The sequence below is a fragment of the Stylophora pistillata genome, chromosome 1 (assembly GCF_964205215.1).
Source record: "Stylophora pistillata chromosome 1, jaStyPist1.2, whole genome shotgun sequence".
Lineage (NCBI taxonomy): Eukaryota > Metazoa > Cnidaria > Anthozoa > Scleractinia > Pocilloporidae > Stylophora > Stylophora pistillata.
In genome coordinates, this window is record NC_142519.1 from 30,335,658 (window position 1) to 30,363,437 (window position 27,780).

Here is a 27,780-nt window from a genome sequence, read left to right on the forward strand (position 1 = left end):
GCAAGAGAAAAGATCCATCCACTTGACAGTTGAAAAATCTATGTCATTTCCATCGTAAACTATATCCCAAGGAATACAATTTAAGATTTTTTGTAATCCGTCAAAATCAGCATCCTTATAGTTGTAAACATAACGTTCTAATGGCTTAATGCGCTTCAGTGGAATAATGATGTCAAAAGTAATTAGCATACGGTCCGAGGAAAATTCCCCTGGGAGAATTAGAATGTGTCTAACAAATTTAGGAACAGAAGTGATAATTAAATCAAGTATTGTTGAGTTGTCCTTCGCAGATCTTTAGCAATGCAACGAGAGTGAAGATTTTTTATTTGCATTTTCTAGTGGGTTTCAGTATAATGCCAAATGGTTCGAAGGACGACGAAGGTTTATTGAGAGTGTTGTTAGTGTTGAGAGTAAGGTGTTTCATCTGTTTTCCGATTTTAATGGTTACAGGGAGACTAAAATGAGCTGTGAGTGTTCTTATACAGACCGAGGATGCAGTTTTTACACCAGGTTCTACCGTTAGGTTGAATCTCTCGCTTTCGGCAGGGCGGTTCTAAGGAGATTTAGGGTGAATGGTTAGCGTCCTTAACCAGGAGAATATAGCTTCTGTTCACTGTTGTTCATCCTTCGGATGAATTCTTTGGCGGATCAGTTCGAAGGACAACTACATGAGATGTGAGAGAGAGTTCTTTCTGAGCACTGAGAGGATGGTCGGAAGAGAAATCTGTCATTGATTTACCCACCGAGGCCACTGTTAGGCTCGATTTCCAAATCTCACTCGAGTGTGCTCTGCTGATTCAAGGGTATTAACTGTGTTTTAGTTTGTATGTTTTTTTCTTTGCCCTCACCTATGTGCTCAGTTCCCCTGAATTGTGAAGGAATATCTTTCCCTTTGTCTCTGAATTGCGAGGCTGTATTGCATGTGGTCTATAATCAGGTGACATTGCATGATTCAGTGCCGGTAGCCAAAGGTTAAGTTTGGACACGTGCAAAAACGCGACTAAATATCTTGTTTTTTATTTATGTAACTTATGAAAACTTTATAGAAGACTATATCTTTAAAATGTGTGAGAGAAAATCATTCGCGAAAAGAAAATCTCTCAAGGAGAACGAAGGTTGGCAGCATACACTCCATCGGTTTAATGTATCTCGATTGCGGAAAACCACGCATGGTTTAGAGTTGCAAATTGAACTTTGCTCTTGGAATGTACGGAACCTTTCATCAGGCCTGATGTTTGTGTGGCGCTTGACAGACTTGTTTTGAGAGATGGTATATTTTCTTCATTGGAAATCGACGTAAAAGGAATAAATAAGATGACTTAACTTTTTGAAGATGACATTTTGACCCGATTCTATGTGATGAATGTGTAAGACCTACACTATTATTTTTACGAGTGGCCCAATCACCAAGCCGGAACACACAAAAATCTACTTTTTCGAAGACGTCTTGATTCCATAGGAAGCTTCTCTAAATGGTTATTTTGCGTGGTGTTGCTCCAACCCTGTACACCATAATACCAGCAGTCATATTGTCCGCACTTGTTCTCTTTACAGACAGAACTTGTTTGACCATCAGGAGCATCTAAAATTGGACATCATTTCCTGTTTTCTCAAGACCTTTTAAATTTAATTTAAGGGTAATGCTTTAAGGGGCTAAATAGTTTAAGTTTCTTGGTGTTAATAAACGCGTAATAATGTTTGTTTGCAGGCGAAAAGAGTGATACACCACCTACTATGCGAAGAAACACTTCAAAGCTAGGTCTCCATCAGTCCAGGGCTACAGGACTCCCAACAGCAACTACTGCCTCAGCTGCACAAGGACAGGTCACCCAACTTAAAACAATACTTGGGGTTGTGATTCCTGTGTCCTTTTTCGTTGGCATTGCTTTTGGTATAATCATGTTAGACTGGAAACGACGCTTTTGTCCTTCAAGAGTAGCGGCGTCTTCCAACAGCTCACCGGGTTCAAACAGCGCCAAGTTTGAAACTCATCAAGTTACTGAGACCTCACTTGTCTCTCAACCCCTCTAGGATGAAGTTGGATGGGAGGGGAGACAAGAAGAAAATTATACGGTCAAGTTTATCTTTGCGAGAGGTAATGGTTTACTTAAACACGAAGGCGCGCTATAAAAGGAGCCCTAGGTCCCACCGGTCCATTTGTCAATCAACCGTCATGTGATGTTGAACTCTTAGAGTTAAGTCAGCTTGAGCTACAGCTACTCCAAAGCAGTGAACAGCTGGCGCATTCTTCAAAATTGTTTTATGTCTTCATCACAATACAAGAATTTTTGAGATTTGTATTTCCTTTCTCTAATGGAAACTGTCTTTATTTGTGGCGGAAAATTTGAGATCGAAGTAGGTGGTTCGCACGTTACCTCTTTGCCACCATGCTGGTGGAAGTAAGCAATAGATATCTCATTAGCTCCTTTTGTTTGTCTACCAGCATTTAAATTTGACCCGCACACGTCAACGGTGAGTGAGAAATGAGCCTAGGTCTTCTCAGGGAAGACATCCTTACATAGCGCGCCTTCGTAAGACTGGTAATATAACCTGGATGATATCGAGATAGAGCCATAAGCGGGATGGACGCTTTGTAACATGACAAAACAGGGATTAAAAGAAGAGGACGAAGAAAAAAGAAGAAGAAGAAGAAGAAGAAGGCAGAGAAGTTCTTTAATGATATGTTCATATAAAATTATATTTAGCGTCATATATCATATCGCATATAGTTACGGACTAAAAAACTAAAATGAAGCCCCGTTCAAACCAAAGCTTACACATGTTTTTATTAAACAAGGAGTATAAATCTTGTTTAACAAAACAGCTCTTAAACGTGTGGTTATTAAACATATTTTGTTGATGTGAATGGGGGTATTGTCATAACTAGTTACTAACTTTACACTTTGACTTTGATGGGAAATGCGATCAAACTTTTGTTGATATGCGTACAATTTCATTGACTCATCATTACCTATGTTGATCTAAGCGATTTCTCCGATTAAAAAAAAACGTTAATTATTTCAATGTCACCGTATTCTCACTGTTGTTGTTCCGTACTTAGCAAGTTTCAACACTCCATTTCATTTTTTAGGAAAGTCAACAACAATTGGCTATAAATAAAGGAGACATTTGGCAATAAGAGATGCGTTTAAATTTACCAGTTGTCCCGGTAGAAAACGGCCGCTAAATTCACCAATTACGCGCGTGTCGTGACTAGAGGAACTAACCGCCTGTCTTAGTTCAAACTCAAACTGCGCCCATTTTTAGGGAGGAAACTTTTTGGTTTTTATGTTAACAAAAATAGGGACCTTAGTGTAGTACGCAGCGGTTAAAATGAAATCGGTTTTATTCACGTACCCAAGAGAACTAACTAAATAATTAAACGCATGCTGTATATATATGCAGGTCTCGAGGGTATTACATCACACCATCACGCATCACATTACATCGCGCATATTACATGCTCGTTGGCATCCTATACACTACACTTAGGCAAATCACCTCGTCAACGGCAAAGAGGAAGTGATGGAATAAAAGAGTTAATTAGCAGAACAACTGCCCTGCATGTAAAGGTTCGCGCGAGGCACAACCTTGTTCATTTATTAAGAGAGGTCTTCTGCAACACAACAAAGTATAATCACAGAGTTTGGAGTAGTTTTAGGACGAGAACGACGACGGGAAAATGTTCAAGTCTTTGGAGAAGGTAAGCTTATCAAACCATTTGCGTAGTTCCTAAGAAAAAAATTCAGTTGATTTTGCTGTCGACGTTTAATTAGCATCACTGACCTTCATACGTAAATTGGAACTAATCTGAAGCACACGACGTAAATTTCGTTAAAATCCATGTTTTAACAGATTATAGGGAATATTCTGTTCTTTTTTTTTTTTTTTTTTTCGTTTAACCATGGGTAGTGTAAGTCAAGCCTGCGGCTGCGGTTTAATTAGAGGTCATTTGTACGCCAAAATACCTGTCACGAAACACATGACCCGTATGTTTGGTATGAGACTCAATACGCTTTTTTTTTTAGCATTTCTAAGTACATTATGCCATTGACGAAGACGCCATCGGAAAAATTTTACTTTCGACTTTATTTCAAAGCTTAGAGGCAAGTTTAACTCGTACGCTGCGTATTTGCGATCATTGTTGAACGCAAGTCTTCTAATGCGAACTATACGAGATACGAGAAGAAATGTACCGTTACTTCACGGCATATTGCATGGCTGATGTATTCTTTGGTAAGTAAGCTCTGCAGCTTGCTTATTTTCTGTGAATCTGTTCAAGGTCTAGTGAATCTGTTGAGCCTTCCCGATAGGGATCAAACTGAGGAGTTTTTCCTCTCAAAAGACTTTCATCTTATCAAGTTAAGACAGAGAGGTCTCCGGTAGCGTAAGCGATCGATGACAGGGTTGTTTAAATTCATTCTTATGCTTGAGGGTCATGAAACGAGTCATTACAGCTTATATGTTATATGCTTCTGGTATGGCTGGTTTTCTGCTGATATCGTGGATTTTTTTAGTAGCTTTGGCTCGCACAACTATGGAATCGTCCCTATAAACTACAATTATCACTTTGGTGACTTAGGACTTTTACCTGCAGTAATGCTTCATCATGACAACAGAGAACTACGGACAGCATTGAATTGTTCAGTTATGGTCGGACTCATATGCAATCTATTCCCCTGTTGATTTGCAGCGTGTTAAACGAACTGCAAGGCATAGCTGCAGAAATTACAGACTTCGTTGTTAAAAGTTCAGTAATTTCACGCTATGAGTTTATTTATTTTCAGGTATGGCGCTGATAAGTGTATTAATAGATGAATCCATTTTTACGAACGGTGAGAGTGAGCCTTCTTTCTTTAAAATCATATCACATGGTCTACTTCTGGTCACATCACTGAAGCACTGAGGTCTATTTTGACTACAACTATCACATTTTAAAAGTTTAAGACCACAAAACATTCACTCTAATCACGGAAATTATGAGTTTTCCCTCAATTTCTTCAGTTGCTGTTTCCACTCGACAATTTTTGCGCTTCAAAGCCCCCACATTATTCAACGTCCGGAGTACATGCCATGTAAAAGCTTTCCCTTAGGATCAGCCCTGACTTGTGAACACGCTAAGTACAGTGAGTGAGTCATCCTTGATGCAGAAAAAGATGAAAAGAAGAAAAACCAAAATACAGTACTGTATAACTAGCGAGCCAGACACTGATTAGATCTAAGGATAATCACTTCAGCATAATCTCATTAAATCTAATTGAAGCAAATATACAACATGAAAACTTATTCTGAGTGAGCTGAAATTCCTCAAAACGAAGCCTATTACCTAGTCATTCTTGTGTTTTTTTTCCTCGTGTGAAATAACGTTTGCTATTCGACATGTGCTCCCCGTTAAACCTCTTAAAAAAAGGTTATCGATAAACACTTCTAATCACAATGTCACATGATGGAGATGCTGCAGATTCAATCCCATCTCGAGGATGGTCACTTATCGTGGAAACACGCAAAGCGGTCGCAGACGCTCAATATATTTGAACAATGGTCGCTTAGGAGAGAGGTTTTGGAACAGCATCTGACTGAAAAGCGAAGGTTTTAGTCGCAAAGTGGTCATTAGACATAATTGATCGTATTCAGTCACAATATGAGACGTGTTATCTTATCTCTTCTTATCAGCATTAACCCTTTGATCTCGAAGAGTGACTAGCATCCAATTTCTCCTTAAAGATATCACCGCTGAATCACACATGTAGGTCATTAGAATAAAGGAAATGGTCACTAACTAAAGATGCTCTTGATTGTTAAACAAATCTCCTGGTCGGCTTCTTAGGGAATATATAGAGAACAGTATGGAGAATATGTACACTGATGTTACGGGGTAAAGGGTAAAATTTTAAAAAACTTGAAAATAACAATATCGATCGCCATTGTACTTGAGACTTTCGCACTGTGGGAAATAAAAGAGGTCAAATTTCTTTTTTATCCTATTCGCGTAAGAACGTTTGTTTTGAAACTGATATAGCTTCTGTTATCTTCAGGGACTAAAACAAAGGAGGCTTGCCATGATACTTCCTTTGACGAAACCTGTGGGGTACTTAACGGATCACATAGAGCAGTTAAGGATGTCGACTGGAAAGCACATGACCCGAAAAATGATAAATGGACTTCGTTCGGATACTGTAACGGGCAGTTGAAATGTGGGATAAAAAGATCACTGTTACCTACTGGAATCAAAGTTTTGAAACTTTTGAATGCCACCATAACGTTACAGGTGTCATCAAAGACCAACAAAGACGGTCAGAGCCGGTTACGCTGTAGAGTTGATTTCGAGGGTTACACACCATCACCTCACGAAGTGATGATCAAATTTGTTTATTGTAAGTGTGACACCTTTAATTTTTTTCTCTTGAGGTGACAGGGGAGCGTAAGATGTAAAAACATCAGATTTTTTTAAAACTTAAGGACCGGTTTTTTGCGAAGGGAAGGGGGGGGGAGCGGGGTCGGAGAATTTTGGTTATGAAACGATAAAATTTCCTTGATTCCCCATTAAGTTCTGCAAAGTTCTTATCAACCCCATTATTGGTACTCATATTCTGTAGATGACAACTAACCCCCATTCCGTCCCCCCTAGAGACCAGGTGATCCTTCTCAGAATCCTACACCCCCCTTCTCCCCAGGCGATGAGTAATGACTGCTCCCTTAACAGCTGCTTCCTGCATCAAGCCTCTTCTATAAATTCCGCTCTTTTTGTCATTTTGAACCCTTAACTCCCAGAAGTGATTAACGTGTAACTTCTCCCTAAAATATCCATGCAACTTTCAACAAACAGGTAATGAGAATTCTCATACTTATCAGGCAGTTTTTATCCTGATCTAACACCAAATCCTTGTGACTAATCTACAAGGAAATGTGTATCGACTGGAGGGGAGAATTTACAATCAGATCTTGGTATGTAAGTTCAGATAAACAGCCTACCATAAAAGGAAGATAGACCGAAAATAATTAACGGAAATAACTTCCATCGAGGCTATATAGAGAACAATTCACGGGCGCTAGCTCGCTGCGCTCACCTGTGAGATATCGAGTTGAACACTCGACTGAGAAATTCCACATCTGAAACGAACCATGTATTATTTTGTTTATTATATAAACAACATACACCATTACTGAAACAAAAAGTGGACTTTATCGGTGACTTAGTAGCGCATGTGTCAGCAACTGATTGGCGATATCAAACCCACGTTTAAAATGTCGTAATTTTACATGTGTGCAGGAGTTATGGCTTTCCTCAGGGCAGGAGATCCTTCTAAAACACCGCAGTTTATTTTCCAAAAGATTTTATTGTTCATTTGTATTGTCGCCGTTTCTTTCGTACCACATTTACAAAGTAAACTGGTTCAAAGAAGCTGTTTGATCATAACGCTTTCCTTGAAAATAAGTTGTTCGTATTTATCTGTTATCTTCCTATATCCCACTTTTTAAGGCATTAGGGCTCACAAAACAGATGGTGGAGTCAACCTGACTGAGTTCTTACAAAGTATTATACCTTGGGAAAAAGTTGTCGACGTTGACCCTTTCGACATTGAAAATAACAAGTTTTCCTATTACAACAATGTAGCTTGCAAAAAGACGGCTAGTGATAGCAGCCGTCTCTGGAACAGAACGACAGTCCGAAGTGGCTCATTGGTGCTGACCGGAATTGAAGATAGTGATAAAGTGCTTAAAATGAGGGCAACCGTCCACTTAAGCACATCAGAGACGCGTCATTACACCATAAAGGTCATCGTGAACAATTCTAAAGGTAATCAATACACTTTGTTCAATGTAAAGATGTTTATTATTGACAAGCACTATAACCCTTTTAGCGTTGTGTGACTGTTATAAAGATCCTTCTCTACTAGGGCAAGCCACGAAGACTGGGTGGTTTATCTTCTAGTTATCTTAACGTTCCTTTAATGGTGGAGGGGTGGGGAAGGCTAACGGAACGACTAATAGAGGTATGGTAGAATTTATGTACAAGGCAACGTCATCGTGAAACATGCTCGGTTTCATCGCGTAAATTTATCTTCTTGCAGGCACTTGTCTTATGCCAACCACACCGTCCATTCCACGAACAGTCAATTTCAGTCCGGGTGCCTCCTACCCGGACACTGCTAAATCTCCATCTGAGAGCTTTGATAGACGTCCAACCACAAGCATTGTGGGATCTCCATCTAAGAGCGCTGCAGGATCTTCAACTCAATGCATTGTCCGTATAATAGTACTATGTTCTTTGCAGTTTTGGTTCCTGTAACCTTCATTTGGTGGCGTCTCTGTTGGGATGAACCGCGAAACCTTAAAAAAACCTTACCGCAGGTTCCGCTCGATTTGTTGCAATAGAGTTGCAATACAGTTGCAATACAGTTGCAATGCAGTTGCAAAACAGTTGCAATACAATTGCAATATATTTGCAATACAGTTGCAATAGAGTTGCAATACAGTTGCAATACAGTTGCAATACAGTTGCAATAGAGTTGCAATAGAGTTGCAATAGATTTGCAATAAAGTTGCAATAGAGTTGCAATACAGTTTCAACGGTTAAAGCCATCGAGAGAAGTGTGTATGCCAAATGAAAAGGCTCATAGTGCACTCTCCCTGACACCTCCTTCGATTCCTTTCTAAAGACAACAACAATAACTTATTTAAAGGAGGAAGCACCATACCCTATTACATTTTTTAACTTAAGGCCTTAAAAATATATATTTTTGGAAGACAAATGAGCATATATATATATGTAAGAAAAGGATATTTAAAGCAGAATAAGCTATGAAGACGTGATAACTGAATTGTAAATGTATAAAACGATGAGAGAGTAAATATGTATAAAATACTCAACAGGGGTTGTGGTGGGCACTATGAAAACAGCTGCAATTAATAAAATAGCGTTAAATTGATCGCAGTAGATCCTCCAAGTGCTCGGCAGAGGATAGGCCTGAGGGAGATAGATTTCTTAATTTGGACTTTAGAGAGGAGAGAAGAAATTTAAGTGTTGACGGAGAAAAAGAAGCAGAGAACTCTTTTAGGTCGGAACTAAGCTCACTGAAAAGTTTAGTTGCACTATTGGCAAGTGTGCGTTTCCCAGAATAGCCATGTGGGCGTGGCGCCAACCAAATGTCTCAACTAGCATTTTAGGTGAGATGGGAGGGAGAGAAGAGGACGGGACCTCGTAGCCATTGAGAGAGAAAAATTAGAACTGGTTCCTTATTCAAGATCTGACTCCACTGGGAACTTTGAGTTGTTAAGAAGATGACGCCAAGCAATCGTTGGTTAAAATAGCAACTTAACTTTCTGTAAAGATTTTATTGAATAGTTTAACGTGTTTGAGTCATCAGATCTCCATTTAGCTTAACACTTAGGCTGTGTCAGCTCCAAATGGAAACGTGAATCATGTACTGTCGTTGTTCTCACCCTCATACTACTCCAAATTTGGTGTTTTCGCTTCATTGTCTTGCCTAGGACGTATTTCAAATGAACAAAGCTCTTCCCCGCACGAGCAAGGAAATTGTTCTGCTTATGACATCCTCTATCTATCCACGTCCTCCTTCTCGTAAAGGTAGCCATGGTTTTCCTAAGGTCCCCATTGTTATAAGGTTCAAGCGCATTTACAATTTTAATGTCTCAACCCTCGTCAGTGATACGTCTGCGGCCAGTCATTGGCGAAAAGACCACAATAGTTTCTGCACTCAAGACGGGCAAAGTTAGAACTTGAAGTAAGATATGTTTATTCGTTTTACTAGTAACTCTACATGCGCGTAATTGGTAATTTTGTCGTGTCCTTCTCTTCTAGGAGACTCGCTAAATTTTAACGCTTTTGTTATAGCCAAATTTCTCGTTATTCGTCGCCAATGGTTGTTGATTTTCCTAAGTAATGAGATAGTACGGTAAAATGTGTTAACGACAGAGGATTGACAATCATTTTAATTAACTCGTTTGTTTCGGTTCTGTTTTCAGCGTTCGCCAATCTTTCGAAGATTTTCCGACTATTCATCGTTTCTCAAGTTCCTTACTAATCGCTTTGTCACGGCGGTCAGTTCAGTTACTTAAGGGTCCTTGTTGTTTCCTCTTTGATTTTTAAGAAAACTCGGAAAACAAACAGGATGGACCTCCGGCAAACACGGTTAGTAACTTGTTATAAAGGTAACGTTTCGAGCGTTAGCGTTTTGTCATTTGCTCTGACGAAGGGCTAACTCTCGAAAAATCACCTTTTTAACTCTTTACGGTGGCCAATTCACAATTTCAACTTAGTTGATATAACCAAATTACCTTTTTACCCCCACCGACGCGGCACCACAGTTTCCTTAGAAACTTACCCCCTTTATCGGTTCGTAACGGTTGTCTTTCAACATTTCCATACGCAAACGGTGCGAGTTTTAGCCTGTTTGTTCTCAAGTTTGTCCCCCGTCCAATTTACTCAACCTAAACTAATCTGACAACAAATCATAGAACAAGACTTGATACACCGAGTTGTTTATAATAAACATACTTGTCACGTGAAACGAGAGAGGAGACAAAACAATGAAAATATTGAAAGAATGGCTCGCATTCTAGCTACTGCGAGTAGAGGGGAGGGGGTGGGTCTGTTAGTACTGTTCGTTGTTTCAGGCTAAAGAAACCTGGATGAGGTCAGCAGAAACGAATTCCTTTAAGTTAAAATGTTTTGCATTTAACACGGGCGTATATCATATTGACATGGGACAGTGAGCATTTTCTTTTATGGAGAAATTTCTTTAAAAAAAATCAGTAGTAATGAATTAAATATACTGTAGAGATTTACAAAACTTCTTGAGTTTCCATTAAAGTGCATGTGAACAGTCAGATATTAGGTAGTTATGGTGGCATAACTGATATTGATACACCATTCCCACTAGAAAAACATATTTAGTGAAACCGGGTTTAACTGAATGAATATCAGAGACAGGACTGATAAAACTGAATTTTCTACAGGATTCAAGTAGCCACTAACTTGTATTTGCTAAATTTGAAGTCGACAAAAATCGGTTTACTGTAGGAAGCTTCTGTGAGAGAAAACAAATTTAAACCGTTTCCAACTTAACTGCCCTAAGACATATTTAAGCTTTGGTGTGAATGGGGTATTAGATCTGTTTTATGGTCCATAACTATGTGTCACGATAGATGGGTTAAATATAGATTATGTGAACTTATAATTAAACTAATTTTCAGTCTGCTGCTTCTTCTTCTTCGTCTTCTTCTTAATCTCCTTCTTTTTCCTCTGCTTTTGGTCCCTTCTTCTGTGTCATCTCGCAAAGCGTCCATCCTGTTTATGGCTATCTCGATATCGTTTTAGTTGGCATACAACTTGTGTGCTTGAGAGGTAAGGGAGGTCTCAGTAACTTGATGAGTTTCAAAATCGTTGCTGATTGAACTCGGCGAGCTGTTAGAAGACGCCGCTACTCTTGAAGTACAAAGGCGTCGTTTCCAATGTAACATGATTGTTCCAACTACAATGCCAACAAAAAAGGAGACAGGAATCATAACCCCCTGTATTGCTTTAAGAAGGGTGAGCTGTTCTTGTGCAGCTGAGACGGTACTCACTGGTAGTGGTCCTGCAACCCTGGACGGATGGAGACCTGTGCTTGAACTGTTTGTTAGCATGGTAGGTGGTGTATCACTCTTTTCTCCTGCAAGTGAATGATACATATATCTTATTGACCAAGCGCGAGGGCCGTACTGGGAGAATATCGGCCCGAGGTCTTGACAGTACGGACCGAGCGCAGCGTGGTCCGTACAAAAAAGACCGAGGGCCGATATTCTTCCAGTACGGTCCCGAGCAAGCTTGGTTAATAAGAGATTTATTATACGACTGAACTTCAAAGGGACACAAGTGTGGTATCATTCGGGACCATTCGGGACAGTGCCCGGTCCAATACTTAGAGAATATTGGACCGGCAATAGAGCATTTTGATTGGCTGATTTTAGTTATTGGCCCTCTAATTGCCCGAGTCGTGTAATAATGCGCGATATTAACCCTCAATAGAGACTTACTTCTAATTCCTCCCGACAGTATCACTGTTAAAGCGAAGTTAAGGTCACGAGGAAAGGAAATGTTCACAAATTTAAGAAGCTCCTGATTTTTAAACAAATTCACCTTATTATAACCGCTGGAAATGTAAAGAGAATAGTATTGAGAACATGAACACTAATGTTATATTAGGGTGTAATGGGTCTAAGAAATATCACGTCAAATGGCCACTGACATTCGGTATCAAGATGCCTTTAACAAAACCGTTTTTACAAGACGCCTTTACTTATACTTCATGTAAACGCCAAAAAAACTCTTCAGCAAAATCCTGAAAAAATTCTCATAAAAGATCAACTGAATGACAAATAGTTACTACAGTAGATAACTACGACAAATATAAAACTTTGAAGATAATTTTTGACTATCTATTGCGCAGTTATCAACAACACGAACGCTTTCAGTTCAAATGTCTCCAGAAGAAACCGCAAACTAACTCTTAGTTCCTTGTTCAAGATCAAGGGGTTTTAAGTCATTTGGACTAAAACTGTTGTTCACTGTTTGGAGATGGAAAAGTATGTACAAGACAATATAAACTTATTCTCTTGGTATGGATCAATGTAGTGTTTTAAGAAAATATAGCGAGGAAATCAAACGATCCAGCTTCCCCCTCCCCTCCGTAAAATACAAAATCTGAAAAAGTTTTCTACAAAGCACAAGAATTTAATTTCTAAATTTCTCGTAGACTTATAAACACCGTACAAAATTCGATGATAGGTTTAAGAGAGTGCAACTACCCCTTCAGTAACGCATCTACGACTGCAATGATAACATTGCGTGAGTATAGTTCCAAGGAAAGAACCTTAAAGTGCTAAAGATGCAGATGACTTAGATCACTTCTCTCAATCGCAAGAAAATTGGGGAGTTGGTTGTTAACTTGCATGTAATAGAGTTTATTTGAACTTAAACATAACCATAAGAGTTCTTCTCGTTATCAGTGACTTGACAGTCTAACTCTGACTCTGAACTTTTCTTAACACTGTTGGTAAACTCCCTTCGCACTCGTTAAAAGCAAGTAGAAGGAGAAAGAGACAAGCTATCACAGTTATTAATACTCTACTTTCCATGACATACGTTCCTGTCTAGGTTCATTCGACGAAGTTAAATCGCATAAATAAACTTCCGGAGAACACCGTGAATCTTTGTCCTGTCCCAAAATATCTGTAACATTTAGAGAAAATAGAGGGTTACGTACGAAATTAAGGCACTTGTTTTTTTTTCTTTTTTCGTTTCTCTATAACTCAATAATCACGGATAATCCTGGCTTTCAGGGCATTTTCCTGTATCACAGCCAAATATAATCTAAAATTCTTCGCCAGCTAGGCGATCACTTCAATTGATTTTGAAGTAAGACTCCTCTTTAGGGCAATAATTTTGGATCTAAGAACAGCTTAATGATGTATCAAATTCACACTGACTGGCAAGTCGCAAGCATTGTTTGATCAAACGTTCCAAAAAAACACTGATTAAGGCAACTGAATTCAAGTACTCTCACAATTCACTTTCTTTTAACTAACCCCTGAGTTGTCAAACGAACCGAGCCTCACAAGTCGAGCAGTTTTCCTTTGAACCCACCCACCAGCGGATTTAACCTAGAATTAAAAAGGAAAACTGCATTCTCGGCGTTCGAAAGAACATTCAAAACTCGCGGTTGCCCATAGAACCGTTAACCCATCGGCCAGACGACTCGAGTAAAAACCTCAAAGCTTGTAACTGAGAAAACTCACAATTCACTGCCGGTCGTCTTTCGGAATATTTGGCTAAAGGATCTTCACCCTAGTTGCTCTAAACAACGCTCACAATTCAATGTCGTTCGGCGTACCATCGAACCATACCACCGGAGGATTCGTCCCGCAGAAAAGCAAAGGCGGCGCGAAAATACTTCCTCCCTCGATGCATACAAGAACTCTCGCAATTGACTCCAGTCGTCTTTCGAACCACTCAGCCCATGGATTCAACCAACACGAAGGGATGCTCAAGTGAAATAACCTTACCCTGGTTTTTTCAAACCTTGAACACGCGCAATTCACTGAAGTTGTCCACCCGGAACCATCGCAGCGAAGGGTTCATCCCACACAAAAACGAACAGAAGGTGAAAACACTTCACCTTCAGTGCTTAAAAGAACATCGAAAGCTGACAGTATTCGTCTTTCGAACCAACCCGCGAAAGGATCTATCCCAAAGGAACACACAAATGCAAAAAATTTTCCCTTAAGAATAAAACGGATTCTATCAGAATTCAGTGCAGTCCGGCATTCATCGAACCATCTCACTAAAGGATTCACTCAGCAAGTAAAAACCGATGAAAAGCTTAACATGCAATGTTCAAGAGGACTCGCTTACACTATGAATGGTACATTGTGGTCGGCTTTCCTATCCAGCTCAACCGTAGAGATTTATATTCCGCATAGCTCACCTTCTTATGCAAGCGTACGTGGTTGTCGATTTTGGCAGCAAATACCAACATTTTGATTACAAATACAGTCAGAGCATGCGACTCCCGGGTTTATAACTCACGTATCGTTGGCAAAGTAGCAATCTTAACACAGGTAAGACTCAAACTTACCTTCAGCGTGAAGTGCAACGCTCCCCAGCCCTAGGAACAGAGAAAGAGAAATATCTGAGGAATCACGTTTAAATGGTGTGCTGATGACAAGATTTCCGTCAATCGTACTTGATTGACGCGACGCACTGAAGTTATGGTATCTCTACGCCATTGAAGAGGTTTGCTCAGAGTAACTCTGAACCCTGAGTAACTGTTATTGTTTGTAAGCAGCATTAAGACTTCTATTCTTTTATTAGCCCTGATATAAATCATAAGTTCTATTAGAGCTACTGACTATTGGCTAAACACTGCTCAAGTAGCCTCCGGACAAAACAAACCACGGTTCTTTGGCGCTCGATCAAAATAAAGTCGGAGGAGGCGAAGAGACCGGCAACGGAGCTTTCCGAACCTCTCGCGACTTTACCGCTCGCTTTCGCGGCTGCTCCATTGCTCAATCACATCAAGTGAATGCGAAATCTTCTAGAAACGCAAGCTTAACCTGTCTTTCCCTGAATTTTAACAGGACAAAAAAATTTTGCATGGAGGCGAGGGCGCGCAACGGTAGATGCAAGTTGGACAGGGTCAGGTACATTAACTATATAAACATCACATCATGTGTCCAAGGAATGGAATATATCAATAAAACTCGCCTTATCCCTATTTGGTAGTGCTTATCTGTTTTTTTTTGTAGTGGAAACATCTATTGGACTGTCTTCTACCCGCTACATTCACGTGCATATCTCCCACTAATGCTTGGAAAACAAATTACAGGGTTAAATGTTTCCTTACCAAGTAAAAGAACTTATCAACTAAAAGAAGACTGACGTTCAGGTTTGTCCGACCAACAAAGCGCCTTAACATTGTTTTCCCAGGAGATCTTGAACGGCCTTCGAGATCTCAACATTCAGAAAATACGCGTTTTAGAATGATCTGGAAACGCTTTACAGATAGTGTAATCGGCGTCGCGTTATGTCTGTTCCAAAGTTGAAATTTACCCGAAGGAGTTAAACTTTCGGATCCTGACATTAAATCCTTCCCCCACCCCTGGAAGACATCAATTCTCAGAATCAAAGGTGAAATCTCACCGAAAGAATAGAATTTTGGTCTCGACAATTTTGGCCAAATTCTATGGAGACATCCGGCCTCTGACAAGGTTCTAGTAGCTGTTTCAGTGTGGGCAATCGCAACCTTGAGGCACACACCTTGGTGTGGTATTCTGCCAGGCTTTGCAGCTTGTTTGTGTGCATTACAGTTTCCTACGAGACACGAAGATTTCATTCCCACCTGTTGTATCTCGCTTAGCAACTCTTACGAATATATGGAATAAGATGGGGAAGACGTGTTTTTCTTTTCCTTCCTTTAACCGTTGACAGCTTCCATAGCCGTCTGCTGTACGTATCAAAACTGAAGGTGTTAATTATGATATCCAAGTTCAAGGGTACCTTTTCGTAGCTTGTAGGTCATGTAAGGGCGCCGAGTCTTGACTTGCGACGGTCAAGGTCTCCGTACCGCCCTGATTGAGGGCGTTTAATGGTTAGTAAAAGTAGGTTATGAATTCAGTTACTGATATGTAAAGATCAGAGCTTTTGCGGGTCTAAATTTTCCTGATTCTGAAGTCTGGGTTGTTAGTTTTTGACTACTCGCCGAATATATCAAGAGTATTTCTAAACATCAAATCCATAACTGATATTTTTAGAGGGGTATCATCTTAAAATAGCATTTCTTAAAAGATTATGCTCTTTTTAATTATGAGAAGTTAAGGAATCTGTACAGCTTTTTAACGATTGAGTTATTAGCTTGAGATCTGTATCGAGCGAAAATCAGCAAGCACGCACAGAAATCAGAAACCGAAATGGAATGATCCAACTTGTTAGACGACCAAGAAAGAAAACACCTTAACTTACGAGGAGTTCAAAGGAAACAATGGAGCTATTTATACAACAATTGAATTAGGAATTCGAGATTATTGTTGTGACAGTTGGTCAAGGAGAAGCGCTGGAATCAACTTTGGAGAGTGAGCAATCTAATTGGTTTAACATAAATCTACTTTTCGATTAAAACTTAACAACAAAACAGGAAAATGTTTTTATCTAATTTTGTTCACAGCCGCATACTTTTAGGGTACTTACCTTACTGTCTATATTATGAAGTAGAAAGCGAGAAGCAAATCAGATTGCAGCATCTGTGATAGAAAGCTGGTAAATGTTTACCAAACACCTATTTAACTAAATGAAGATCACATTTTTCCAGGCTCTTTCACATGATACAGTCACGTGGGATGTTGGGAGAACATTCGGAAAGCTCATGATAAATCCCGAGCTAATTTTAATTCCCTCTTTTTCAGGATTTTCTCGAGTAGCAATTGCCCATATTTCTGTGGCTAAGAAAAAGAGATATGGAGAGAGAGGGTCTCCCTGTCTTACACCCCGTTCTAAAGTAAAATGCCCTGATGCCAAATCACAATTTATAACACAGCTCTGAATGTTTTAATAATATTTTTTAACCCAGTTTATTAATTCCGAGCTAAAGTTACAAGGTTTTAGACAGCTGAAAAGGTAGTTCCATTCAAGGGTGTCAGACGCGTTATTGACGTCAATAAAATCAAAATGCCAAGTGATGTTATGTCTCTCTGATGAAGGGCTAACGCTCGAAAGGTCAGCTTTGAAATTCTTTACGGTGGGCAATTTAAATTTCTCATTCAGTTGATAAAACCAAATGATCTTAAACAGCCTGTTTAATTATGATTGTGATCATCACCCTAATTTCGATTTCAAAATAATTTTTGCGTCAAAAATAATTGATATCTGTATTTCTGGCTTTGAAACAGCTTTGTCATCGCAACTATTCCGGTCACGAGCCTGCGGTAGGCAGGCGTTTTCATAGCAAAATGTCTGTAAACATCGCTGCCAATTTTATAGAGGAATGAATGGAAGGCACGTAAAAATTGTAAATATTCGCAATCATGAAATATCTTTTCAATTTGCCGAACCGGGATATTGATACTACAAGTAAAAGCAACCTGTTAAAAAATAAACACCAATAAAACGAGTGTGGTAAACCCTTCCTTTTACTATCTCTCGAAAACGAAAGTATATTCCATACAAACCTTATAATTTAGATGGCGAAAACGCGTGAATCCGAAGCATCAGCAGGCATAAATCATTTCCAGAGCTAGGTGCTCCATTCGCCGGACTGGACCTCTGCAGTAGACCCTCTCCAGGTTCAAAATTTAAATTTTGAAGCTCAGAGCGATTTTTCAGCCCCTTCAATTTTTGGCCGCAAAACAGTAGAAAATTAACAAACCGAAGTCCACGATAAAACTGCAAACTGTGTTTTCGAATGACGATATCTTGACTGTCTTTTGTCCAAATTTCTTGAAAAAACTCTCGTTTGAAAGCTAATTTTGTGGACTACCTTTTTCGAAACAAGTTATTTTCCTCAGCGGCTTTGGTATGTGTTAAAATCTTGGTTATATAAACAATATATTCTGTACTTCACTTCGTGGCGATATGAACCCGTTGATACAAGAAGAAGAACAGAAGCAAGAGGGGAGTCACGTAAGGCGCGGTGAATTGTCGTGACCGAAATAGTTGGCGATGTCATTTATAGTTGCAAGCCTCTTTTCTTTTACCGTCACGGCTATTTTTATCAGTTTTCATCTTTCCAATTTTCAACTTATATAAGTTATACTAGGGACCACAATAAACCAGAATAGGTCGCACTGAAAGATAGATAACGTGATATGTTTTATATTTTCCTGCCGTGTTATCTATCGAGAACCACATTTCATTTCAAGAGACATTCTTTTGCCACTCTCGTGGTTCATCGTTGGTTTTTACGTTTTCAAGTTCGTACCCACGACCACTCCAAATCTCGTCATCCGTCATCTTGAACTTCAAAGTATTTTCACAAGTGGCATTTCATCTAGAACAATTGTAGTGATTTGGTAATCGTTATAATCTCTTGATATAACGGAACCATTTCGCAGCTCAATACCTTGTTGTCATGTTTCGTTCTATATTGCTGCAGATTCTTGCTTAAGGTTGCGTCTTAATTCGGTTCTATTGCCGGTTTTCATTGTCACACCATCATCAAAGCCATCCAACAAATAAAGCCAAAAATCAAAGAGGTAAAAGAAGATGCATATGGAACAGTCTCGCAGAGTTTCAGGTCTGTGCGATGTTTCGTGCGGGAGATCTTCGAAGAAATGTGTTACTCAAATTTATGGAGACGTCATGTTTTTGTCCCTCAGAGGGCCAAGCTGACAAAAACACCTGTTATCGAGATTTTGCTATAAAAAGCCTTTGGTCGACTTCTGAGGGGTCATAAACATCTTTTTGAGTACTTATTCTTCTACAAGAACCATTCAGATTGCAAAATCTCAGCGGATTAGTAAGTCTTTTTAACCTACGCGACAGCATCCTCAGCGGCCATTTTAACATCCTGTCACGCATAACCTTAAAAATTCAACTTCGCTCTGTCACAAGAAAAAAAAAAACTATCAAACTGAAAATCAGTTAAAAGGTAATTCTTCAGCTGTTCTGATAACTTACTAAACTAAAATCTCAAAAGGATTGATAATTTCTTAGTTTTGTAATTTTGATGATGTCACCGACGTGAAAAAGCTGACATCTCACTTTCGTTTTCGTTTTAATTTCATTTTAGAGTTAAGGGGAATTTGACGGTCTGTTCGTTGTATATTAAAAGCTAGAATCAAACCAGAATCTTCAGTTAAAAGTAAAGTGCTGGCCCGTAAGCAAAGTTATTCGAAACTGCTCAGATATGAATGATCCTGACAAAAGTTACTTTTGGGGGATATTAATCCTGTCTTTTTTAACACGTAAGTACTATCTTATGGTTCATTACAAGGATAATTTACACGACAGTTTATCAAGAATTTATTTACCCCTTCATCTCCTCTTCCTTCTCAAGGATCGTTTATTATATCCAACTTATTACTTTTATACTGAAGCGGCACTTTGCCTCCATTGTTTTATCGTTGTCGCTTTGCCTTGTAAACTGACTTTGGTTTAGTTGGCAAACTTTTGAGAAGCCATATGCATTTTCAACTTTCACGGGCAGGGATTTGTTGCCTGATTTCCAATGACTGCGCCATGGGTTCTTCAGCGTCAGAGCCGCGAAACCGTGCAAGATCACCGTGTAGCGAAGCTTATGTTTGGTAGATAGTTTCGAAAGAAACTGTTTGGGGCTGCGTCGGTGGGGGTAACGAAATAATTTGGATATATCAACAAAGTTGAAATGGTAAATTGGCCACCGTAACGATTACAAAAGCTGACGTTTCCAGCGTTAGCCCTTCGTCGTCGCCTATTCGCTCCGACGAAGGGCTAACGCTCGAAACGTCAGCTTTTGTAATCGTTATGGTGGCGCATTTACCATTTCAACTTTGTTGATATATCCAAATTATTATGTTTGGTAGTACAGGTTTCGATTTATTCTCGCAGTTGAAAAAAGAAAAATAAACATTGTGGCATTTTTTTATAACGTATTGATATATCTACCTCCTTGTCCTCAAGAATAGGGATAATATAAGTTTGGAAGTAATACGGCTTTCATTTTCCAAAATTAAGAACGATTAAATATTCAAAAACTCTTGAAAATCCCCCCACACAGTTTGACGTCAACGGCCGCGGCAATGCGAAACACATTTATGAAAAAAGAAAATAGACAGATAGATTTATAGAATGAAAGAAAATAAGCACTTACCAATCAAGTGATCAAAGCCTGTCATTTCTTAAAGTGTTCAACATCTTGACGAAGGTGCATACGCCGGAGACTGAAAATTATATTTTTGAATTGTAAACTTTTTACAGCTTATGTCTTTAAGAACACTTAAGTTAAAAAATAAACAATCTCTTGTGCTGAGAAAAGAGTCCAAATCCATGTTAAATATTAAGAGCAAACCGGCTTAGTTTTCAACGAATTCTTCGTAGCTCACTTTTCAAATTTGTCCTCTTTAAACTGTTAATACAAATTTTTCTGAAAATTCTGAAGGAAACCATAAAAGGGCTGACAATAAAGCCAACTAGTTCAAGCATGTGTTCCCATGCAGTTTACCGTGGACCGTTTTGAGACTACACTTGCTCACAAAGCACCACAAAATTTGCACATCAGGCTGAGCAAGAGTTTGTGACAGTAATTGGTACATAGGGTGGACAAGATTGGGTCTTTTAGCCATATACCTCTTTTCTTTTGGTTTTGACGATCGTTGTTCCGAAGTTTTCAGTCAAATCAGTTCAAAACAGGAAAGAGGTCTCGATGGTTTTCAATTGACAGAACTACCCTACGTAATTCGCATAGCGCGACATTATAATATGATAAATTTGCGAACATGGACTAGCGACTATACTCCCGAAAGAGCAAAAACCTCTACCACGGCTCCAAGAGCAAGAACACGCAAAGTATTGTCTTTCTTAAATTTAGAATTTTTATTCAGTTCACGTGGGAAATAAAACATGCAGTAATGAGGTTAAATTAATTACATAAAATTGAAGTGTTCGATTCTTCGAAAGTTAGTAACAAGAAAGATAAATTCTTTGTAAAATAGTTTATTAGCGATCTAAAGAGAAATCTGCTACCCAAAAGCAACGCATTGTAGAGAAAGACCGCATACTTCCTCCCCCCCACCCCCCACCCCCCCCCCACTACATGAGCAAATTCAGCTGTCACGCAAGCTCGTTTGGCCTCTATGCAAATTCTTTTATAGATTCAAGCGAAATAAATTTTCATACAGTCTATATAGTCAACTCGATCAGTGTTTTAATAAATTTTGTCGCAAAGAACACCAAAATGTCGTATTAAGAACACAAGCAATACAAATTGCAAAGTTTAGACGTTTCCAGGAGCAGCCGTTTTGATCGAGGGGCGACATAAAGTGCAGATGTCAAACTTACAGAGACCGCAGAATGGAGAAAACGGAAAAACAGACTGAAACTCTGGACTCATATGAACAGCTAAGAATATAATATTTGAGTTAAGATTATTATATTTACTTTCAATTGCTATATGCATCGGAGTCGTGTTAATTTTTATTATGTCAATGTCTTGATGGTCACATGTACACAACAGGATGGCGTGATTTTCTTGTCTTTTTTCACGATTTTCAAAAAATTGTAAAAAATTCCAAATTCATTTCTCCAAACTAAACTTTACATATTCTGAAAGAGAATCAACTCTAGTATTATCATTCGTAATCTTACGAAATTCTGAGCAAAGGCACATGCTAAAAATTATCGCTGTTTTTCGCCTATCGTTTTACGCAACACGGGAGAGCCATAAGCTTTTGAGTTCTCTTTAGTACTGGAATTAATCTAATCTTTATGAAATCACAACAACTTGGAACTGTGATAGCTTTCTCTACGGCAGTTTGTTTGATACGCGAGTCCAGTGAGTCATAACCTATTTTAAACCTGTTCGTTGTCGCCAAATCGATCCCGGGACTGAAAACGAAACGTTTTCGTTTTTTCGGAAGCAAATAATTTTTTTAAGGAAAAAACTGCACAGCAATTGGCTACTTTCTAAAGGCTACTTGTATGCAAAAGAACAGCGAATTTTAGTTTTTCAACTTTGCCATGCAATGTTTGATTTTTGCACGGATTTGCTCTTAATTACTCGGGCTTTCCGAAGGAAACGCCCGAGGTATAATTTCGGCTGTGTTTTTTTTTTTTCTTTTTGCGTTCAGTCACAAAACGCAGTTCCACTACAGTGCATGAGTACAATGTAGGCGCATGCGTAGAATGAACCCTAGAGCATATGGTTTGAAGCAAGAAAGCAAATGGCTGCCTTCGTGGACGATTCCTTGCTTGATGTACCCGAAAGAATTTCGTTGGCTATTACACCTAATGTATATATAAAGTCACACACCATTCGCGGTAGAACTGCACTAAAAACTTGTGGAGCAATTTGGGAACGGGTCGTTCCACGAACTTTACGACAGATCACTTTACGACCGATCCTTTACGAGTGAACCTTTCATCGAGAAATATCAAGCGAAATCTGCTATCTCAAATGAGTTATGTCATATTATGCTTACATGTAAACACAACCGTGTATTTATACGTGATCGAGAACCCAGTAGAATACCAGAAGCTTAATTAACTACTCTGAAACGTCTCAGAAGAAGGGGGTGAAAACTGAAGGAATTTGTTCATGTGCGTGTTCGTCCAAGCATACCGAAGTCCTCTTGACTACGTCGTTATGTGAAGGTTAGAAGAGTTACAAAGAATATTTGTAAGCTTAAAACGAAGAGGGTGAGATTAATTAAAGTTACAAAACATGATCAGAAGTATTTGTTGAATTGTTCATGTTGGTATTTCAGAGGATAATGAAATTGAAGTATAGAGCAAGGTGGTATTTATCAGTTTTCTTGTAACAGACCCTTGTGTCTTCATAAGAGTTGCACACACGCATCAAACTATTGAAAATTTCAACTGAGTTCAGGTGGTGAGAAAAATCCTAGTCCAACTCCAATGTACATGGACCCTAGCAAAACAATTATGGCTCCATATAGCCAAGCTAATGAGTTGGTATTCGGACAAAATTCAGTACAACAATATGTTGCAATGAGTTTATGTTGGTACCAATAAAAAATAGATAAAAAGTTCCCTTCTCCTTGCAATTGAAGAAAAATACATTAGCTACTCAGGGTTTGTAAAAGCCTTGAAAGTCCTACAATTTAAAAATAAAAAACTCAAGGCCTTGAAAGCACTTGAATTTAAGGACTAAGGCTTGATTTTTGCAATGCTTTTCCTTTAGCAACAAGTTGCAAGTTGAGAATTACACTACTTTTATGGAAAAGCTGAGAAATGATATTAAATAATTTTAAAATTGTTCATGCAAACCTTTCCAAAAGTGGTTCCTTCAATTTTCTAAAATTTAGCCTTGAAAGTCATTGAAAAGTCCTTGAATTTCAACCTTTGGCATCTACAGGAACTTACTCCTATATGGTAATATATTATTTGGATTGCTGTCTTGTACAATAACAACATCCTTAACACTCCAGGAGACAAAAATAAACACAAGTAGACTTATTCGTGACCGGCAATGATGAAATTGCGTGACGACAGTAACAATGGCAATATGTCAGTCCTTTACAGATAACTCCAGATGTGCGATATTGAAAGCCCGAGTTCACGCAGATATGCGTCTAGTTACTTAAAATCGCACCTTTGTATTACAACATAATTTAATTATTATTTAATTTAATTACTTTTTAAGAAGCCATATTTGGAAATTCACGCACGATAGCAAGGAAGACAGGCGGCCCTAGCGTACTGTGTGCGATTTTGGGGCCTGAAGATCATTAACGGAATACCGTAAGCGGGTGCCGTATCAAAAAAGAAGTGACGCATAGTTTGTTGATCATTTGACGCGACGTCATAATGATATCGTGATGACGTTCATTCATCTTAAAAACCTTTAGACCTCAAAATCATACACAGTATGCTTGAGCCGCCTGTGGAGGTAAAAAAAGTTTGACGCCTGGGGAAGGAACAAGTTCCACATTATTGTTAACTGTTCGTTGGTGGCCCCTAGTTACGACTTCCCGTTTCGTTTTGTGGCGTGAGAGTTCATTTTAGACACTGTTCGATGGGTTTCAAACACAGTTTGCATCGCGACGTGATGAAAAAAATTCGAGTGGATAAAGTGTATGTTCAACAGTAAAATATTTTGGCGAGATTTGGTAATTTGTAATGAAAAAAAATTTAGGAACTACAAAATGATGAACGACTGCTTCTGTCACGCGATTCAACCTCCTGGCGCCCAGTCAAGGGGACATAAACTCCTCTTTGAATTCGTCGAATTAATATACTTCTCGGAAAAAACAACTTTTCCCTAGCAGAAATCAAAACACCTCTCGACACTTCCGAGAATTCAGGGCACCTCCAAGGAGCTAAACTCAACCGTGTGTGTAGACTCTAAGCAGTCCCTCCTTTTCGGAAAAATCCGTCGTGCGAGTAAAACAAAAAGGGGAAAATCAAGATGATGTTGGCGCGCCACGGGGAACTCTTGAAGTAACGCCGATGAAGCAGGAGCTCCATGAGTGAGACCCTGAGCCTTTGGAGTCGATAATAGGTCTGCCTGGGGCTAGCACTGTTAGTGCTAGACCTCCGGCAAACCTCTGTCTCCTGTCTCAAATCTTCCCCAGATCGTAACAACTTGCGTCTTGAAGGTCTGCTCACAGCATAGCTTAGACTTGGTTAGTTTGATCCTCAAACAGTCCGGATCGTTCACTTTACCCCTGCTCAGTGAGCGCCATTGGACCAAGAGCCGGGCTGTGGCTGTGGCTTGGCATTCATTGCTTTTTAATCTTTAAATGCATCTGATGGTTTAAGACATCAACACTAATGTAAGTTTTTGGTTACTATAATTCTTTTCAGCAAGTTTGAAAGCTACAGCCTCATTACCTGCGACAGAAACTCAATGGAAGCATGTTCCAACGGAAGTTTGACTATCCAATGCGGAGGTTTTACGAACCTGAACACAATCAAAAAAGTCAACTGGAAGATAAAGTTTTCTAACAGTGGATGGAGAGACGTATCTCACTACTCGATGTCCCATAACGAGTGGACAAGGGTGCCAAGGCTTCCCCAGGGAATCAAGGTTCAGAGCGTTTCAAAGCAAAACGTTACCATAGAACGCTCCGAAAACAACAGCACAATAAATCATGTCAAGGTTATGTGTGCTGTTGATCAGTATACCAACACAGGCACCAACACTAAACTTTATATCTATGACATCAATTTTGCTATTCGCTGTAAGTATCGGAACAATGATTTATTTTACGAATGTCTGCCTAGTTGCTTGGCCGCCTTAAAGCAACAGTGAGGTTGGGGTTGAACTCGTCTTCATAGAGACGAGAGACTACTCAGTTTCTTTAGCTCGTGTATATATGAATAAGCGAATAAAGGGGGTAAATTTCTAAAGAAACTTTGGTGCTGCGTCGGTGGGTGAGTATAACAAGGTAATTTTGGTTTTATCAAAACTATGAAATTTATGGAAAGCAGCAGTGGAGAATATGCATGCTGATGTCAGTGGGTAAAGGGTTAATTCAGAGTCACCTCGTTTAATGTTTGTGTACCATAATAAGCTCTTATTTTACAGTTTATCTCTATCTCAGTAGCGACGAGTTTAGTTAAATTCTCCAAACCTCAACTGTGTCATATTTTAATTATTATGATATATTACCTCGTTCGTTAGTTTGATCGTTTGTTCTGTCGTCCGTCCGCTCGTTCGTACGGTCGTGCGTTCGTTCTCTCTCTTTCTTTCGTTTGTTGGTGGGTTCGTTGGTTTTTTTCGTTCGTTCGTGCTTTGGTTCGTTTGTAAAAAAATCGTGAAAATATCTGTAAATGTAAAATTGTCAAGAGTAGGATTACGAGTGAAGAGTTAAATGGTGAACTGAACACACCCTACGAGGGGTTCTATCAGTTTTCTATTGAATATGGCAAGCTCTTCGAGATTTCATTAGTCTTCCTTGTTAAATTTCTATGTGATGGTTCCAGAAACCTTGCACTTTTTATTCCTTATTACATCCGAAACTAAACTGTCCAATCACAAATTAGTTTCCATTTGTGGTTGCATGCAGTGTCTGTGATTTCTCATTGGCTACCTGCGATATTTTCATACATTTGTTTTGACTGACCGCTGTGATTGCTTTGGGTTTTTGCTTTAAAGACTATGCTCTAACATTTCTTATCTACTCTTTAGGTGTGAAACCTGTGGAAGGAAGAAATCTCAACTTAACGAGAATTCTTCAGAACATGGTTCCGGCATGTGAACGAGTAAGTTATGTACATTGGTCTATCAATGGAAGTAACTTTGCCAGCTGCGACTCTTGTCAGGGTTGCGAAAATTGCTCTAAAAAAGGACGCGATGGCAGTAACGATGAAGTCAGTTTGGATTTCAGGAGAAGATTAAGATTTACGGGAGGTCTAATACTGACCAACATTCAAGGTTATGATGACGGACGCGAGATTGAGGTCAGATTTGACATTAAAAAAGACTCTGGTGTGAAGAGAACGGTTGGGCCCAAGACTATAAGGCTTTTGGTCGAGAGGGCTCGGCACGCTTCGTCATCAGTAGTCACGAATGCTCCTACTCTGGTAATATCCAGTTCTCCTAGGTCTGTCTCTCAAAGCAGAGTGTCTGGTGCACCCTTCACTATCCGCAACCCAGAACATGAAAAACACAAACCAACGAGCGGTGCATCAACCACAAACAGACTTGCACTGACATTGACAGTGATTGCGGTTATTATTCTCCTGTGAATTTATTTGAGAAGACAATGTCGTGGAGGATTATACCGGAAAATTCTTCCTTTCAACAATTTCTTAACCTCAACTTGTATTTTGGCAGGTTTAAAAAGAACTTTTTTTTATTGCAAAACGTTGCACGGTAGTAGTTGCAGGCAAATACTTAAAATGAAATGAATTAAATTATCCTTTTGTATAGGACCTATTTTCTTAATTTTATGGTTTGAAAAATTTTGTGAGTTACTTGCTTATGAGAGGATATTTTATAGAACTGAGTACTTTCAAAACGAAGCAGGTATCATATGCAAGGTCTTTTAACTTCCGATGAAATGAGTTCAAATATTTATCTTTTAACTTGTAGAGCTATTTATGGGTTACAAATATGTGACGTAAATGAAGAAATAACCTGAATTCTGTTTTGTCTGGTTTATCCACGAGTATACAAGGAATAATTGTACACAGTTTTCTTTCCCTTTTTCATACTGTTTTATGTTGAGGGGGAGGTGGGGGGCGCTTTAGTTTACGAAAGAAACATGTTCACGTTAAAGACTAGAATCGATTGAGCACGAATCGAAACTTCCGCTTGTGCGAAACGACTCGTAAGGGATTGGCTGAGAGAATACTGCGAACTTTTCTGGACCAATTACAGGGCTACGTAAATGAAAACCAATGCAAACCTGAATTAATTTGGACACTCAATTGGAAACTGTTACGCTGGAGGACTCAGTCACGAGTAACATTAACCTCGGTTGGGGGCTCGATTGTTCCATTCATTTTAAATTGCTCAGGACGCTTTATGACCTTGGCTGTTCCAGGTCTGGCTACATCTGAGCAAACTGAAAAATCGCAGACGGGCCTTGCCTTGTGCCTCAAATCAGACATGAAGTTTTACT

At 39.2% G+C, this 27,780-nt stretch overlaps 3 protein-coding genes across 4 annotated transcripts; 2 read left to right on the top strand and 1 right to left on the bottom strand.

Moving 5' to 3' along the window:
* The first annotated feature begins 3,757 nt into the window (after positions 1–3,757).
* On the top strand, positions 3,758–9,443 carry LOC148742047 (uncharacterized). Of its 2 annotated transcripts, none has more exons than XM_088740774.1 (5): positions 3,758–4,236; positions 4,788–4,835; positions 6,036–6,374; positions 7,616–7,798; positions 8,073–9,443. In XM_088740774.1, exons 1-5 carry the CDS (start codon positions 4,191–4,193, stop codon positions 8,288–8,290), a joined length of 834 nt encoding a protein of 277 aa, XP_088596900.1. In that variant the 5' UTR covers positions 3,758–4,190; the 3' UTR covers positions 8,291–9,443. The 2 variants fall into 2 exon arrangements, with proteins under 2 accessions (XP_088596900.1, XP_088596856.1); XM_088740730.1 differs by having other exon boundaries at positions 3,770–4,236; positions 7,481–7,798.
* A 1,591-nt stretch (positions 9,444–11,034) lies between these two features.
* On the bottom strand, positions 11,035–20,449 carry LOC148742048 (uncharacterized). Its single transcript, XM_088740909.1, has 3 exons — positions 20,343–20,449; positions 14,640–14,669; positions 11,035–11,675 (listed from the first exon to the last, which is right to left on the bottom strand). Exons 1-3 carry the CDS (start codon positions 20,365–20,367, stop codon positions 11,338–11,340), a joined length of 393 nt encoding a protein of 130 aa, XP_088597035.1. The 5' UTR covers positions 20,368–20,449; the 3' UTR covers positions 11,035–11,337.
* On the top strand, positions 19,263–27,298 carry LOC111331805 (uncharacterized). The gene is made up of 3 exons (XM_088740857.1): positions 19,263–19,458; positions 25,016–25,392; positions 26,343–27,298. Exons 2-3 carry the CDS (start codon positions 25,059–25,061, stop codon positions 26,900–26,902), a joined length of 894 nt encoding a protein of 297 aa, XP_088596983.1. The 5' UTR covers positions 19,263–19,458; positions 25,016–25,058; the 3' UTR covers positions 26,903–27,298.
* Positions 27,299–27,780: the final 482 nt, after the last annotated feature.